Raw genomic sequence first — 15719 nt, forward strand, 5'->3', positions numbered from 1 at the left:
TAATTTATTCATGCAATACTGTAAAACAAAATATTTTTATGGCATGAAATTTTTGTGAATTGGAGCCGACAGCCTTTTTCGCGGCATGAAATTTTCATAAGTTGCCTCTTACATTCAATGTTCATAGTGTAGACAAGAACTTTCATGTGCATTTTAATTTCACGAGTCTTGGCTCTTCGAAAATTTAAAATGCATGCAAACATTCCTCGTTTTACAGTATGACAAAAATTCATTTTTGTAATTCAAAAGAGAGATGAATATCTTCATGATTCATTGCCTTCACTAACATGACCCTATAAATAAATCACATATAGGCTGCTCAATAACCCTGAAGCAGCCTAATAACCCTGAAGCTTCATACTGTATATTGCATATTACATGAAGACACAGCATTCCTCATCTATTTTCAGGACAAAGAAATATCAAAAGTGCCCTTCACAATATATGCTGTTGTTAACTGTATGGCTTTATTCTATGTTATTAGTGCCAGAGCTTTACAAATAAAGTAAAAGTGGAAAATTTGGCAGTGTGGAAATTTTTGTTCCTTTTGTGCAACATGACAGTAGGCACAAAAATTGAAGCGTGCAAATATATTTGCTTGCAACATGCAGTAACATTCTATCTCTTTGATTGTATGGCTTTAAAAATAAGCAAAATTCATTTTACCCAACATAAAGGGAAAAATTGCTCACACAAACATTTCCACAACAATGTTATAAAAAGGATCATTTTACGGTACAGATTTCACTTTACCTTCTGCCTGATTTGCTGTCTTCTTCATTCTCTGCTCCTCTCCTCTCTCTTCTGTCAGCATCACGGCCAGCAAACCTTCTCTCTCTAAATCTCCTCCGTGCATCCTCGTACCCCTCCTCCATGTCTTTTTCATCTCCTTTTCCCCTATCCTGTCTGGAGCTGCGATTTTGACGAAATCTCTCCTCGTACTTGTTGTGCATCCTGCTGTAGTCATCTGGTGATCGAGACCTTTGACGACGACCTCTCTCTTCCCTCCTATGTAAAAACAATAAAATCCTGAATTGGATTGACGCTGACGGTATTTCCAAAACTAACATGCAGTATTTCAAAATATACTGTACACAGTAAAACCACTAATCCAGTGATTACATATTCAACATGAGACTTAATGAGAATCAAGAACAATCTGCAGCTTATTTTCAGTGATATGCTCTGTTGTATCACAACCAGGGAAGTTAAGAGATACAGAAGCCCTTCAATTACTTAGTTTCAAACTGGATGGTGGCTGATTATGCATCATGGAAGGAAAAAAAAAAACCCAACAAACTACTCAACATTCACAAGTAACATGCCAATGCTGATGCAAACTCCTTGACATGCTTCTCCGAGGCTGATGGTATATTTTTAACTACATTGTACAGCACCTACACTGTACCTCACCAAAGGACCCTATAAACAATAACAATGCATTATTTCTTACCATAAAGTATCTACATTTGTATACAAATTTACATGTCATCTATCCTTAATGGTTCAATTTTCATGAAACTTCTACCATTCTACTTTACCTATTGTTACTTAATTTCTTAAAGCCATTTAGAGGCATATGTGTGTGGATTTGCACTTTAAGCATTCCTTGCTATACTGCACGCAAGACTCTTTTTTTTTTTGGGGGGGGGGGAGGTGGTACAAATAAGTGACATTCGACCTCCCACCCCATAAACTTCTTAGGTAACAACTTATAGTGCATATCATCACTGGACATTTCTAGCTACAAGAAAGGGCTATAAAATAACATGTTTTGATGAGAATTGATGACATGCTGGACATAGAAACATAAGGTGTATAAAATTATTGTTTGATTTGAACAGAAACCATCAACAGCAGAACACATGAGAGTAAAAGAGAAAACAATAAATGTTGAATTACAATACGGTAAACCTATTGTTACAACTGATTCATGCATTTCAGTGAAGAAAATAATTTTAATGAAGTAATGATTTATCTCTTTCCACTGCCCAGATCCATAAATCTGTATGCATGATTTGTATACACTGCATGTCCCATACACATGTCAAGTGTCAAGTGCTTGAGACATGTACAGCTAGCCTGCTCAATGGGTGTGCATGTATTGTTTGTTTCCTTTTTTTTTTCTTGTTTTACAGGAGTTGGGGATGAATGAAATTACCATGAGGAATTCAATTGCTTTTGTATGGGAGCTGCCAACTCAACATAAGTACAGTTGTATTGGTGCAATGAACAGGACAAACCAGCACATAACATGAAAACTTTCAAGCAAGCTATGTAAATGTTTATTGTGAAACAGCTAAACAGAAAGGAAATAATGCAGATTCAGTCAGACATTGAGAAAACTACAGTGTAGATACTAAAAAAGGCTGCTATACTGCACCTTTGATGTGATCGATCCATTCTACTGCCACTTCGTCTGTGTTCTCCATGTCCATCTCTTCGTTCATCCTCATCTCTTTGCTTCTGCCTCGAGTCTTCCTCTCCTCTCCTCCTCTTCCTCTTTTTCCGATCTGTGTCATCCTCTGATCTGTCCTCCTCAGCCTCTTTGTTGTCTTTGTTTTTTTGATCATCCTTGTCTTGCCTACCATGGATGATATTGCTACCAACCATGCTCTGCATCTTGTTTGGTTTTCCATCATCACCATCTGACACATAATCCCTAGAAAGTCAGATGAAGATATATGTAGCTTTGTACAAGATTTGCAATGAAATTTATTTATCATGAGAAATTGTAGTAATATCCCATCAGATACAACACAAAGACAGGACGAAAACTGCATGAATTTTCTGTTTTTTTTCAATATGTCTAAAATGTTCACTGTTTTAGCAATGGGAAAAAAAATGCATTCATATCACTACCCAGTGGCAAATCTTGTGTTTTGTTTTGATTTGTTTTGTTTTGCTCAGCAAGATCACCTGCTTTGGAATGAGCAGGGTGCTTATGGAAGCAAGTTGGAGATACACTTCTCACACAAGATTTGAAGGTACACCGACATCAGTTACATAATAACTACAGCAATTCCACTGCTAACTGCAGAGTGCAGTCAACAGGGATGCTGCCCCTTCTTGCAAAACCACTTTATCCCCCATAAGTACAAATGTAAAGGTGAGCTTTACTAAATTATTAAACAAAGTCCATTGATCTTGGCCACTGATCTTGAGGATCGACTCTTAATCTTCTTTTCACCCATAAAAAAGTCCTAAGTTCATGTCTTGTTATCATTCTAAATTACATTCCCTGCATAAAACGATTTTCAAGATTGACACATGGACAACAGGAATATGGTCCAGTCTGATCAGATCTTTCTTTAAATTCTATAATGAAAATATCCATTTTGACAATCTGCCTTCTCCAGTTATTACATTTTACTCCCTGAGAGGGAGTAAAATGTGGTTGAGATGCACCCACACTGCCACTGATGTAAATAATGTACAGTGTACACTTGCATTTAAATGCAGAACAATTTAGCTGTTTACCCTTTGGATCAAGAAAAGGATGATATCTGAAATTTACACAGAATTGGCCTTGTAGAGCTGCCCCTGGGAATGACTCCTTTCAAAATAGGAAAAATCTGGTCATGAATAATGAACAGAATACTGAAAAAAAATGTAACTCACCAGTCTTCACTGTCCTTCATCTGCTTCACTTGACTCTGTAGAATGCTTTTGACCCGGTGCTGCCTCCAGTCATCACTATCTTCACTGCAATCACTGCTCCCCTCATCCTCCTGCAAGCGACTTCTCTTTTGCTGCTGCTTGCTGTTCGCCTCTGATGTACTGCTTGGCAGAGTCAAAAAACAAGTATCAGATATGACATTATCTGACATGCATCAGTTTTCTTTTGTGTAATGTACATGTATACTGAAGGCTATCAAAGGAAAACAGGTTGACAGCATGGACCTATTGCCATGTAAGGTTTCAAATAAACTGTAATGTTTGCATTTCCTTCTACGCCACCTGACACTATCTAGAATACACTACTGGAAGATCAGTTCCACTTTCATTTTTCACTGCCACATTACAAGATGATTTGATGTAAAATTTGGGAAAACTTGTAATGCCTCATACCAATTAAATGTATTGACAATGGAAAGGTGTGCAAACACCATTTGCTTGAAATGGTACATCTTGGCTATTGAACCTGATTTGAAACCTTATTTCTCAAAATCCACTAAGTTATCTTCCATGATGTCACACCAATACCTGCATTCCCTATACATATATCTGGAAAGCAAACAATCATACAAAATTTATACACAATTGATTCTACATGTTCATATATGCTCCAAATGGAATTAACCAAATGTGGTTAATTTCAGGGACTACTTACCTTTCCTTGAACGTCTCAAAGTCTGAATCTTCATCTGCACCAACGGACAGCTCATCTTCTGACTTGTGGTGATAGTTAAGATCTGTTTTGTCACTTTTCTCCATAACTTTCCTCCTTGCATGCATTTTTTCTGGCATGCTATCCTCTTTATATGACTCCCTATTATCACCGTCTTCCCTCTCTTCAAGTCTTTTCTTACTACGTGGAGATGCCTCCCTGCCACTCTCATCAGTTTTTTCTACTTGCGGTTCATCATGATGTGCTTTTCCTTTGCCTCTTCGTCCCTCCTTGATCCCCTTTTCAATAATCTCTTCACTTCCCACAGGCAATCTGTCCTTTCTCATTCTCTTCTGCTGGGATGGAGATTTATTCTCATTGCTAGAGCTGCCATCATCTATTTCTTCCACTCGTCTTCTTCCATGTTGTTGAGGCTTGTCCCGTTTCACTTTTTTGGGAGAGGGTGAGCTGGATCCACTGCTAGATCCACTGCTAGAAGTTGAAGATGGTGTGGAAGACCCACTATTGCTGGAACTATCACTGTCACTGGTATAATGCAATACAAACATGTAGTAAACATATTTTAGTAAATGGAAGGAAGTAAAGAACTAACCTTCTGCATGATGATTTATAGGGGAATAATATGACAATACATACATGTACACATGTAAAACAAAACAAAAACTAAACAAACACAAAATGCCTTAACATCCTCAGAAATCTTGTCCTTTAATCATGTCATATTAGGGGCTAGGGGTTGGTGAGAAAAATAATCTGAGAAAGATTCTCAATAATACACTGCTGGTTTACAGACATGACCTGTGTGCACATTCCCTGTACACACAATTACAGGAATAATCACAGAAAAGGCCAAAATCTCAGCACTTTCTAATGACCCACCACCCCTCCCCAAAGAGAGAGCTAGAGAAATAGTCCATTCTTCTACATTCTCTTGAAATGACACAGCAATAAGCCATGCATACTGGTATGCTACTGTTTCTGCTTTAGATACTGCTTTACAATCTGTAGAGATACAATTGTACAGCTGTACCCTACTCATACACAAGTTACTGTACATGTTCTTCACAAAAACTAAGAGAACAGGAACAAGACAGAGTGTAATGGCATGTAACAACGACAGCTCATGATGATGCACTGTATGCCACAGCATAATGTTGATAAAAACTTAAAAATATCACACAATTTGCCTGAAATTTTACTCGCGTGTAAAGAAAATACTCTAAATTCATAAGCGTACATCAAAAATGTGATTTGAAGTACAATGTACAATGTACACGTACATGTATGTACATTTTTGTACATGATCTATTGCTTTGAACGTGTGGTATGTTATTTTGATGCACTCAGTTGCACTGTACTTTGAATTTGAAACCAACACCCTTACCCTCTATCTCTTGCAAAAACATGTGAAGTTCACGTAATGCTTTTCCAACATGTATTTATACTCATGATCATTGTTTTGCTGTTGCTCTTGTTTATATCTGGGTTTTTCAGTAATATTTGGACATTTTCAAATCCTAAAGAAGAATGGAAAACCACTGCATGTAGTCTTACAGCTGTATGTGGGCATTTCTTTCTTTATGTGTAATGCTTAGTTTAGTAAATACAGGGGTGTCGGTTTCAACGTACGGTACAGTGTTGGACATCTACCATACTTGGTACAGTAGATATCCTCCAAAAAAGGCTCCGTATAAAAACTAAAAGGTGCTTAGATTATTGGTTATTTGGAGGTGTGCCGTATAGACCGTACATATATGCGGTCAGTCACCAAATAAGATCTTCCATTCTTTGTTGTAAGGTGCTCAGTTAAGTTTATGGTCTTTTCTAATTCTGTTTTGAAAATACCTACAGATGATTGGGTAACAACTGATATGAGGGGAGATAATTCACATTCCATTCTTTAATGCTATTGCCAATATTGGGGCCGGTTCTTGGGTCGGGAAAAATGGGTGTGCATGGACGTCTGTCTGACTCTGTCTCTGAACATGCTTGATGAATGCAAAACTCATCTAGCCCGGTTTGGCCAGTTGTCCTCCAGAAAGAAAAAAAAAATGGGGAAATTACAGAATACCGGCTAAATTAGCATATTGGTGCGTATAAGAGCCGCCGGGCCTCCGGCGGCTCTCCCTTAGAGATGAATTTCAGCCCGAAGGGCTGAAATTCGTCTTTCCCGTCGTCTGGGGCCCCCAAAAAGCCCGGGAACGGAATGGCCATCAAAAAGTAGGTTGACCACACAATTTTTATGAAAATTGAGTGGTTTCAGAGGAAAACTGCTCTAAATCAAGATAACTCGAGTAAATCGTCGATAAAGAAAATCGAGCCGATTTTGACGGAACTACTTTAAACGTGATGACGACATCACAGCTGACATCCTCCTTCCTTCATCTCTTTTCGACACAAGTCATTCACGATCAATCACACTACACTAGTTTGGCAAGGCAGCGCGTATAGGCGTATTGTCATGACACAATTACGCGCTCATCTGCTATACGTACTGTACACTGTACAAGTAAACATGCGCGTTTTGTAGACTCAATACGCGCTACCACTGCCACAAGTACGCACAAACTGTTATGTGTGGATGATGTGTACTGCATGCATAGAGTCAACATGGTGGGCTGTCGAGCGCACCCACACAGTGCGTATTGCTCTACTGTAAGCTAGCACCAGCAATTAGATAAGTGATTACTTTGTAGTCTCACCTAGATTTCTGTAGTTTTCTTGTTGTCTACATGGATACGGACTATTCTCAACTCCTAAAAACGTGAGTACACATCGTAAATTCGGATAAATTTTATCGGCCAGTCTAGACTAGCATCGTCAGGATCTGTAGAACTACATTATTTGGGGGACACCCCCGAAACCCTCGAGAACAACGTAAGATACCACACTTCTCACCGCACAGAGCAAAGAAAACACACGTAAACAAACGCAATCGTCGACAGCCGAATCAGGACCGTATCGCAGATCGGATTAATATTTTAATGGTTGCTATCGGCAAGCGTAATTACGCTCTTTTCAGAGCGATTTGCGCTCTCCGTGATTGGCTGCCGGTATTCTGTTACCCCAAAAAATATTCCTAGCCTGATTAATGTGCATTTGGGCATGGATCATACGAAAGTACATCAGCGCGTTAATTGTAGATTCCTCCTTCAAGGAAATGAATAGGAGCTGTCTGGTGGGACAGCTTAGATCACAGCATGTGGGACTGAAGGAAACTTTGAAGCCGTGACACAACGCAGATGTGCACGAATGTACAATGTAACGACCAGCAGGGGGGAGTCGACATCGAATCCGCCGAATGAGAAAACCAACACAACATGCACACCAGAATGTAGGGTTCCTATATCAAAACGACGAGTTCAGTTGCGCTAGCCTACGCGGCTACGCTAACGGTTACGGCTAACGTAGAGTCAAACCCAGACGCTGCTTAGCTATAATACTTAATAGCGTTAAACTTACTTGAGTTTATGTACCAAACCATTTCGAAACTGTTCGATAATACTATTGTTACCTGTTCGTGTCCGACATTACGCAGTTCGTCTGGCCACGAAGGACGCAGGTGAAAGATCAAAGACAAACTGCACAACAAATTCCTGCAACTTGCAATTCCGCAGCACTTACAAAGCCACTTCGGAGAAGCATCAGAAACGTGCTTGCAACGCAACGCAACTACAGTACGTATGTATACGTTATGCACTGGCGTTGTGCTTCTACCAAGAGTATAATGTACGTGTACTTGGCTTCTTTGCGGACACAGCGGCTTCAGCTTCCACCACCACTCGTACCACTCTCGTCTCAGGGATATAGATCTCGAATAACACGAGAGGATCTTGGACAACTCGGCCCAGGTGGGACAACCCGAATCCTCGGCCAGCTCGACACAGAGTATGGGTCGAGTTTTCAAGTGCAGGCACGTAAGAAGGCGGGGGGGGGGGGGGGGGGGGAGGGGGTTAGCTTATAGATTTAGTTTAAACGATCGCTCCCATGGCTGGTGAGTATGAAGGTCCGCTTGGGGAACAAATGCTCCAAATCTAACACAATCTTTACAAATAACCCTGGTAGGTTGTAACCCCTCCCACTCCCGTTTCGTTGGCGGTTCTGGTTGAGAGTCTTAACTCTGAGCGAAATATCTTGAGTTGAGAGCATGTGGATCCAAAGTTGACCATGACCGTAGGCTACTTGGAGGCAGAGGGTTTTCCAAATCCGCTGTTGTCTTTAAAGGCTCCCCTACCTTTCTTTTCTTTCTTTCTTTTTTACGTGCATGGGTGTCACCACTTTGCGCCCCCACATTTTAAGCCTTAAGTGGCACTAGAAAAAGATGAAACATTAGTGGGAGCACGGTAAGGCCTTGTTTGTTAGCTGATGAAACCCGGAAGTGGCACCAAAAGTATAAAGTGGGTCCCCACTTTTGAAAACGTGGCGCCGGCAATGGACTAGGATGCTAGATTTTGATATAATTTGACAGGTAAACAAGAAAATATGAGAGGTATAGCATGTGAAAACATCGGGCAATGGAGGGCACAGTATTGTGGAGGGAGGGAGGAAAAAGGCACCAAACAATGCTAATACCAGTGTTATTACTACTACAATGTAGATACATACGGTATAGTGGTCAAAGTGGTCAAGGGAATATTTATTGAAATGTTGTTCCTAGTGTTCTCTTTTGAGGCTTCACATCAATTTCAGGCAAAGAAATTATTAAGTATATCTTTGAATTCGTCGGACTATTGCCACTTTGCTTTGGCGTAAACATAGGTAAACGGGTATTGGTGCATCTGGGATACTCCAATTCTATGTTACGTAATGTGTAGAGATATTTGTGAAAGGGTTAAAGATGCCCTGTAGATTAAGGTTGTTAAAGTATGATCCAAGTTGGAAGAAGGTGGGTTCTGTGTCCATCTATTCTCACATTGCAAGCAAACAATGAAGCGCTAATTGACGTGGGGCTATTTATCAAGAAGCTATACTCTCTAAAAAAAAATCGAGTGAAAATATTCACTCTTAAAAGAGTGAATACAAAAAAGAGTGAATTTAGAGTGAAATTGGAGTGAATTTCGAGTGAAAATGTTCATTTTCACTCGTTTTGGAGTGACCTCAGGGATCACTCCAAAATCTTCGAGTGATCCCTGAGGTCACTCCAAAATGAGTGAAAATGAACATTTTCACTCAAAATTCACTCCAATTTCACTCTAGATTCACTCTTTTTTGTATTCACTCTTTTTAAGAGTGAATATTTTCACTCGATTTTTTTAAGAGAGTAGGGTTGAGATCAAATTTAGTGTTTTGGCCAGTAGATGGCGTTGTGACCACCATGGTTTTCGTCGGCTGTCTACTGAAAACTTACAGTACAACCGACGAGCTATTACTGTTTACGGTTAAGATGCAGCTGTGAGGGTAGCCTATAATCTAGGCGGAGGATGCAGCTACGGTCTTTACTGTCACGCTAAACGTCTGATGCGACGAGGGTACGAACAGTGGCATCACATGAAATGCAAAGAAAAGAAAATAGTCTCGCCGTATCAGACGTTAAGCGTAAGAGCAAAGCCAATAGCCGCATCCTCCGCCTGGATTATGATAGGCTATTGTGAGGAATGTGGTGGGGCGGAGAGTTGGCCGCCCTTTCTACCATTTCAAGTGATGTATGTTTATAAATGGGATGTCTATAATTATAACAAAGACTCCAACTGCTTACCTCAATCCATTCTTAAAGCAATACAGGAAAATATCGGGGTGTGTGTAAAATTGCAGTAATGAGACCAATGTCATCCTGGATATTGCTGACCTATATCAGGCCTTTCTATGACTTCAGGGATGATTAATACAAGCGATTCATTCGAGCCTGTCCAAGCGTACAAATGACGACGAAAAAATGTACCCAAACCAAGTGTAGTTCTTGCGAATGGTGTAGGTATACACAGACTGGGGCAGTTGCAAGGAATATCATTATTGACTTACGGCCTGCACTTGACCCTGCGGACCATTCTATCTTTCATGACACACGCAAGGTATTTTGTTGTGTCCCGGATTGTGTAAAAAACGGTTGCCCAATACTTTAAGCAATGGAAAGGGGAACGTATTGATCGTCAAAGACGAGTACGTGATCAGAGAATTGGTTCTCAGGCTACATCTACCCCACTTCGTTTTCAGATTATAAAATTAACACATCGAAAAACGCTAAAATCGTGTATGCAAAAACATGCAGTAATTCATAAGTATGAAGACGACGCTGCATAACTATCAATCCACTGTGAATTAGAATAGGAGGATGGCGGATAATTTTGCTGAGGAACTCGAAAGAAGATTGTTATGAATACAAAGAGTTAGGCTCATGGTGAATCCACAGAGGACAACACGCTGCTACTTGCACCGGGGATGTCGTTAGGTTGCATCACAGACAAACAATGCTCGCTATAAGGAGGAGGAGTGCTTGTCAGCAGTATGGTCGGAGAGCACGATTTTATACATATTTACATCTGTTTGAAAATATTTGGAGAAAACCTGTGTTACAAAGTAATGCTTTTTACAATTTCCTCCTGTCCATACCTAATTCAAATGCACACATGAATACGATGATTGGAATCTGACGCCTAAAACAAGGGGTTATGATATTGATAGTATTATGCTACTCAGAAAGACAATACAGACATAACATTAAAACAAGTGGAAATTTCGCAAGCAAGCACTATGTATAAACATGAATACTTTACTTATACGAATAAAGATCAAATGGTACCTAAGTTAAATTCAGCGCACAGAAGATCATAATACCTAGCAGTACTTTGTATTGTTTTTCCTTAACACTGTACAAATCTCCCTCAAAATTTTGATTTACGTTTATTTTTTTCCTATGTATCCAGAATGGGTTTCAAGAGAAACGAACCATCTTTCATGCTGCATTAATACGTCGTTAGGAAGATTTTTACCTATAAGCTGTTTAGACTAATTGGTGAAAACTAAATTTGTCTTATGTGTGATAACCAATTAAAGGTTCAATTTGTTTAGATGTCTTAGCCATTAGTCACTGGTATTTGGCTCAAATTAATTAATTCTTGCGTCGTATCGTTTTTATTGTAAGTGATTGATAAACATTGTCCTTCATCGACATAAACAAGCACCAATCATTCAATGTTTTAGTAGTAGCCATGATAGAAAAATCATGGCCATACATACTCGGGCTGGATACGACGCCAGTCGACCATTTAGGAGATCGTTGGTTCGAATCCAACCCGAGATTTTGTGGCTTGAAACCTTAACTCATAAAAATATTCAAGTTTTCATGTTGTCGGAGCTCTGTAGAGCTCCGATCTTAATATCTTCGAACTTTCCGGCTATGTGACCTGGCATAATTCAGACCCCTCCAAGCCTGGATGCTGGGGGTGCTACAGCACCCATTACGTTGTGGATGGGGGTGCGTAGCACCCCTGTGAAGAATTAGGAATCACATCAACGTTCGTGCGTATAATATGTTCTTTCTCCGTTTTTCTATTCAATTATTGGTTTCTTCAACTTTATCATGAACAAAATTTTGCAAAGAAAACACTTATTCAACATATTGAAACCAAGGGTAAAATTTTGACGTCTTGATGTAACGTAACACAGGCTTAACAAAATCAATGAGCAGTGTAGCTTGTATTTTCTCGTGCAGAATGTTTGATGGGGTTTTAGGATTTGCAAGCCTGAAAGAAATCTCTAACCTCTCATAATACAAGAGGTGCAGGTGCAGGGAGGGGGAGACTGGGGACAGGGCGGGAGATCCCTGACCCTTGTGTACACTTCATTTAAAGTTATCTTTCTGAGGGAGTTCGGTAATGAATTCCACATATCAGGTCTATGATGTCTGGAAGCTTTATGTGCTAAATAAGATGTCTAAGGATTATTCAAATTAATATTGTTGCACGTTGCACATACCTTTTATGGGTATGAATGCAAATTGCTATTGTATGAAAAGAAATTTAGAGAGTACTGAGGGAAGCATTTTGTAATGACATTCATACAGAAGTATTTGTAGAGGATATCTAGCATATATTGAAAATTTTTAAGCGATTGAATAGTATTGATCCGTGTGTGAGAAATGACCGTTTTGTACAAATCCTAATCGTTGTTTGTTTGTTTTTTTATTGTATGATCCGGTTTGATTTTACTACAGTTCCCCATCAGTATTGAATTAATTGACATACGGTCAAGTTAAATGCCATAAAATGTGAATGTTCTGACAATGAATAAATAAACTTAAACAATATTTTTATTCCTTTCTCGCTATGGATTATAGAAGAAGACACATTGTTTGCGTGTTGGCACTATTATGACAGATGTCTGTCTATTGTAATAATACCAAGAAAATTGACATATTCTTTTACATCAGTGATAACATTTTGCAGTAATTTCACATTTCTACGAGTAGTTTGGAAAGGTATGATAGAGTATTACGTCTGTTTAAAGATAATTTATTACATTTGAACATAATGAAAACAGGTTTTTTTTATTCAATTCTGAATTCATAACATTGACTCTTTCTCTTAGGTTTTTGTGGGACAAAGCATAATGCTTGTGTTATCATCGGATGAAATGAACGACAGAATAGAAGGAGAAGAATCTTTCATTCATTAATTTCATTCCTTCCATTTCCAACGGAATTGCAATTGCAATAAAATATACTGAATACGAAAAATGACACAGAATCAGTATAACCATGTTTTCAAGGAAAAACTGTGAACTGAAATATGATAAATGATGTAATTTTTATGAATAAAAGAGGAATTCAAAGTTTATTTGCTGAAAATCGGTTTTGAAACGGCTGAGATATCCAAAAAACAAAGCTTAGCAAAATTTTCCCATAATAAAAGATGGGTCCCACTTTTTATTTCTTTTATTTGGACCTCTTTGTTTTTGGATATCTTAGCCATTTCAAACCCAATTTCCATCAAATAAACATTGAATTCCTTTTAGAAACTTATTTCGTTTTCATATTAACGAATCTTGAATAAAGATGTTTTTTTCATTGTCGGATTAACGAGCCTTCGAACTAGGGAGCTTTATTTCAATCACGGAATTTCGAACCTTAGAATGCCCTATTCTACCAAAAGACATTAAACGTTCGTTTCCACACACTTAAAGATCAGAATTGAAGAATCGTTAGTGTTAGATAGTTAAAAAATACAAGTAAACAGCTATCTTTGTATATACGTGCATCCAGGTACAAACACAGGCACGGACACGCTGTTCATACGTTAGGCCCGAATTCACGAAGGTGGTACAAGTGAAACCATGGTTTAAACCATGGACAAAAACCATGGAATGCCAAGTGTCGCATGCGATCTTTCGCTACGAAATCAGTCATTTCGTCGATGAAATGATTATTTTGTAAAGAAATGACAACATTTTGTAACTAAATGAACATTTCGTCCACGAAATGATAATTCGTTAACGAAACAGTCATTTTGTCGACGAAATGACCAATTTCGTAACGAAATATTCTGTTTGACACTTGGCGCTCCATGGTTTTTGTCCATGGTTTAGACCATGGTTTTGTTTGTACCACTTTCGTGAATTCGGGCCTAAGTGTCTGTGTGCTTGTTTGTGTATGTGTGTGTGTGTGTGTGTGTGTGTGTGTGTGTGTGTGTGTGTGTGTGTGTGTGTGTGTGTGTGTGTGTGTGTGTGTGTGTCTTTGCGTGCCGTGTATCCGTTTGCCGGCCGTGCCGTGTGCCGGCCGTATGCCCGTTTGTTCAGAGTGTTTGAGTCAAAATTAGGGGGCGCTTTGGATGCGTAAATATGTGGGCAAGCTTGTGATCTGAGTGTGGGTAAATATTTCAGATTGAATTTTTAGATTCTGATTCTATATTTTTAGATGATTTTTTGTTTGTTTTGTTTTTAATCGGGCGGTTTACAGAGAAGGAAAAAAAAAAGGAAAATGTATATTCATATATTCTTTTTTTTTCTTTCGAGAAACAAGTAATGGAATGTGCCCAATTGCTTTGAGCAAACTATCATGTCCCCGTTTTGGGAGCATTTTGCGAGAATATTATGTGTGTTAAAAAAGAAAAAAAAAACCCGGATTTCGTTTCTTTGGTAAAAAAAAAAGTCATAATGTAAGATTGACATTATTTGTACAATGTTTGTGTACAATGTACAATGCATTTTGTCTTTGTATAATGTTTTGTTTTTGTGTTTGTGAATGTGAATTCTGTGGTATTGAACGAAGTTCGAATAAAGAATTGAAAAAAAAAGTGTACACACGCAAGCATCTTATACGAAAGATTTTTCAGTTTCTCACGTTTAAAAATTTGGGAATGGACTCTTCATATAATACATCTTTTCTTTCGGTTTTGTTCGTGTATGCATAATTTATAAATTTTTGCGGCCTGAAATCGCATGCTTAATCACCAATGCCTAAAAGTAGGCCCGACTAACCTTGCTAAGCATTGGTGCTATTGTTAGTTCCCATTTACCAATAGCCCATGATTTTTGACATGCCTAATCCTCTATCTTTTAGACTTACGAATCACGTGAAAAGTGTAGTCTATTATGTGTTTGCTTTTTCAGGTTGGTTAATACGGTGAAATGATTTAAACAATAAGAACATAATTTCAAGATGGCATTAAGGATTTATAATGTTCTTACGAACTAGTGTAACAAAGCTTCACGCCATTGATTCAATTACTTACCAAAGTTATTGACTCAAGAATGTTTATCGTCTACAGATCGTTCCTCTAAAGGAAAAAATAGTGTGAAAATCTTTACTCTAGAACAATGCCCCTCTTCATAATGCTAGTTCCGAGGGTCATCGCATTAACTTGAGATCAGACAATGATAACAACAATGCCCTAAATGGAGGCAGTCTATATCTGTTTTATACACCGATGAAATGAAAGTCTACTTGGTCAATCGCTGTCGCGCTAGCCAGTTCATATCAAAGGCATTGTCAAGCAGAGACGTTTGCTTTGCGATCGCATTGGACAAGGGTTGCCTCTCGCGCTATGGAAGACGAGCGTTTTACTGCAGCAATGCATACACACGTATACCTCGTAATTTAAGAAAGAGGGCAGTATAGTGCTATGAGGCGGTTTGATACTTGGGAGCAGTGTGGAAACAATGGGGCTGAAGACATTTTTTTTTTCTTCTGAGTTCAACCGATCAGAATCGAGGATTCATCTATATAATGAGGTATATAAGCTAGTGAATAATTATCATGTGTTGAGATAATACAGTTCAATATGATTTATCGTGCTGACTTTTTAAAATATGATAATGATGATGATGATGGTTCACATGATTTGTATGGCGCCCATTTGTGTTAAAAAGATATAGGGCCTACATTACATTGGAATGTGAAGAGATGGGTTCACAATGAGATGAGAGTATTACATGC

The 15719-nt window shown here is 38.7% G+C and overlaps 1 protein-coding gene across 1 annotated transcript in view; it reads right to left on the minus strand.

The window, feature by feature from the left end:
* LOC140245461 (uncharacterized) overlaps nucleotides 1–7948 on the minus strand; it is a 29328-nt gene extending 21380 nt beyond the window's left edge. Inside the window, 5 exon segments of the mRNA XM_072325035.1 lie at nucleotides 754–1008; nucleotides 2384–2662; nucleotides 3622–3780; nucleotides 4334–4876; nucleotides 7866–7948. Of these exon segments, the coding sequence (XP_072181136.1) occupies nucleotides 754–1008; nucleotides 2384–2662; nucleotides 3622–3780; nucleotides 4334–4876; nucleotides 7866–7882 (1253 nt within the window). The 5' untranslated portion in view covers nucleotides 7883–7948.
* Between the last annotated feature and the right edge of the window lie 7771 nt (nucleotides 7949–15719).

Source organism: Diadema setosum, chromosome 22, assembly GCF_964275005.1.
Source record: "Diadema setosum chromosome 22, eeDiaSeto1, whole genome shotgun sequence".
Lineage (NCBI taxonomy): Eukaryota > Metazoa > Echinodermata > Echinoidea > Diadematoida > Diadematidae > Diadema > Diadema setosum.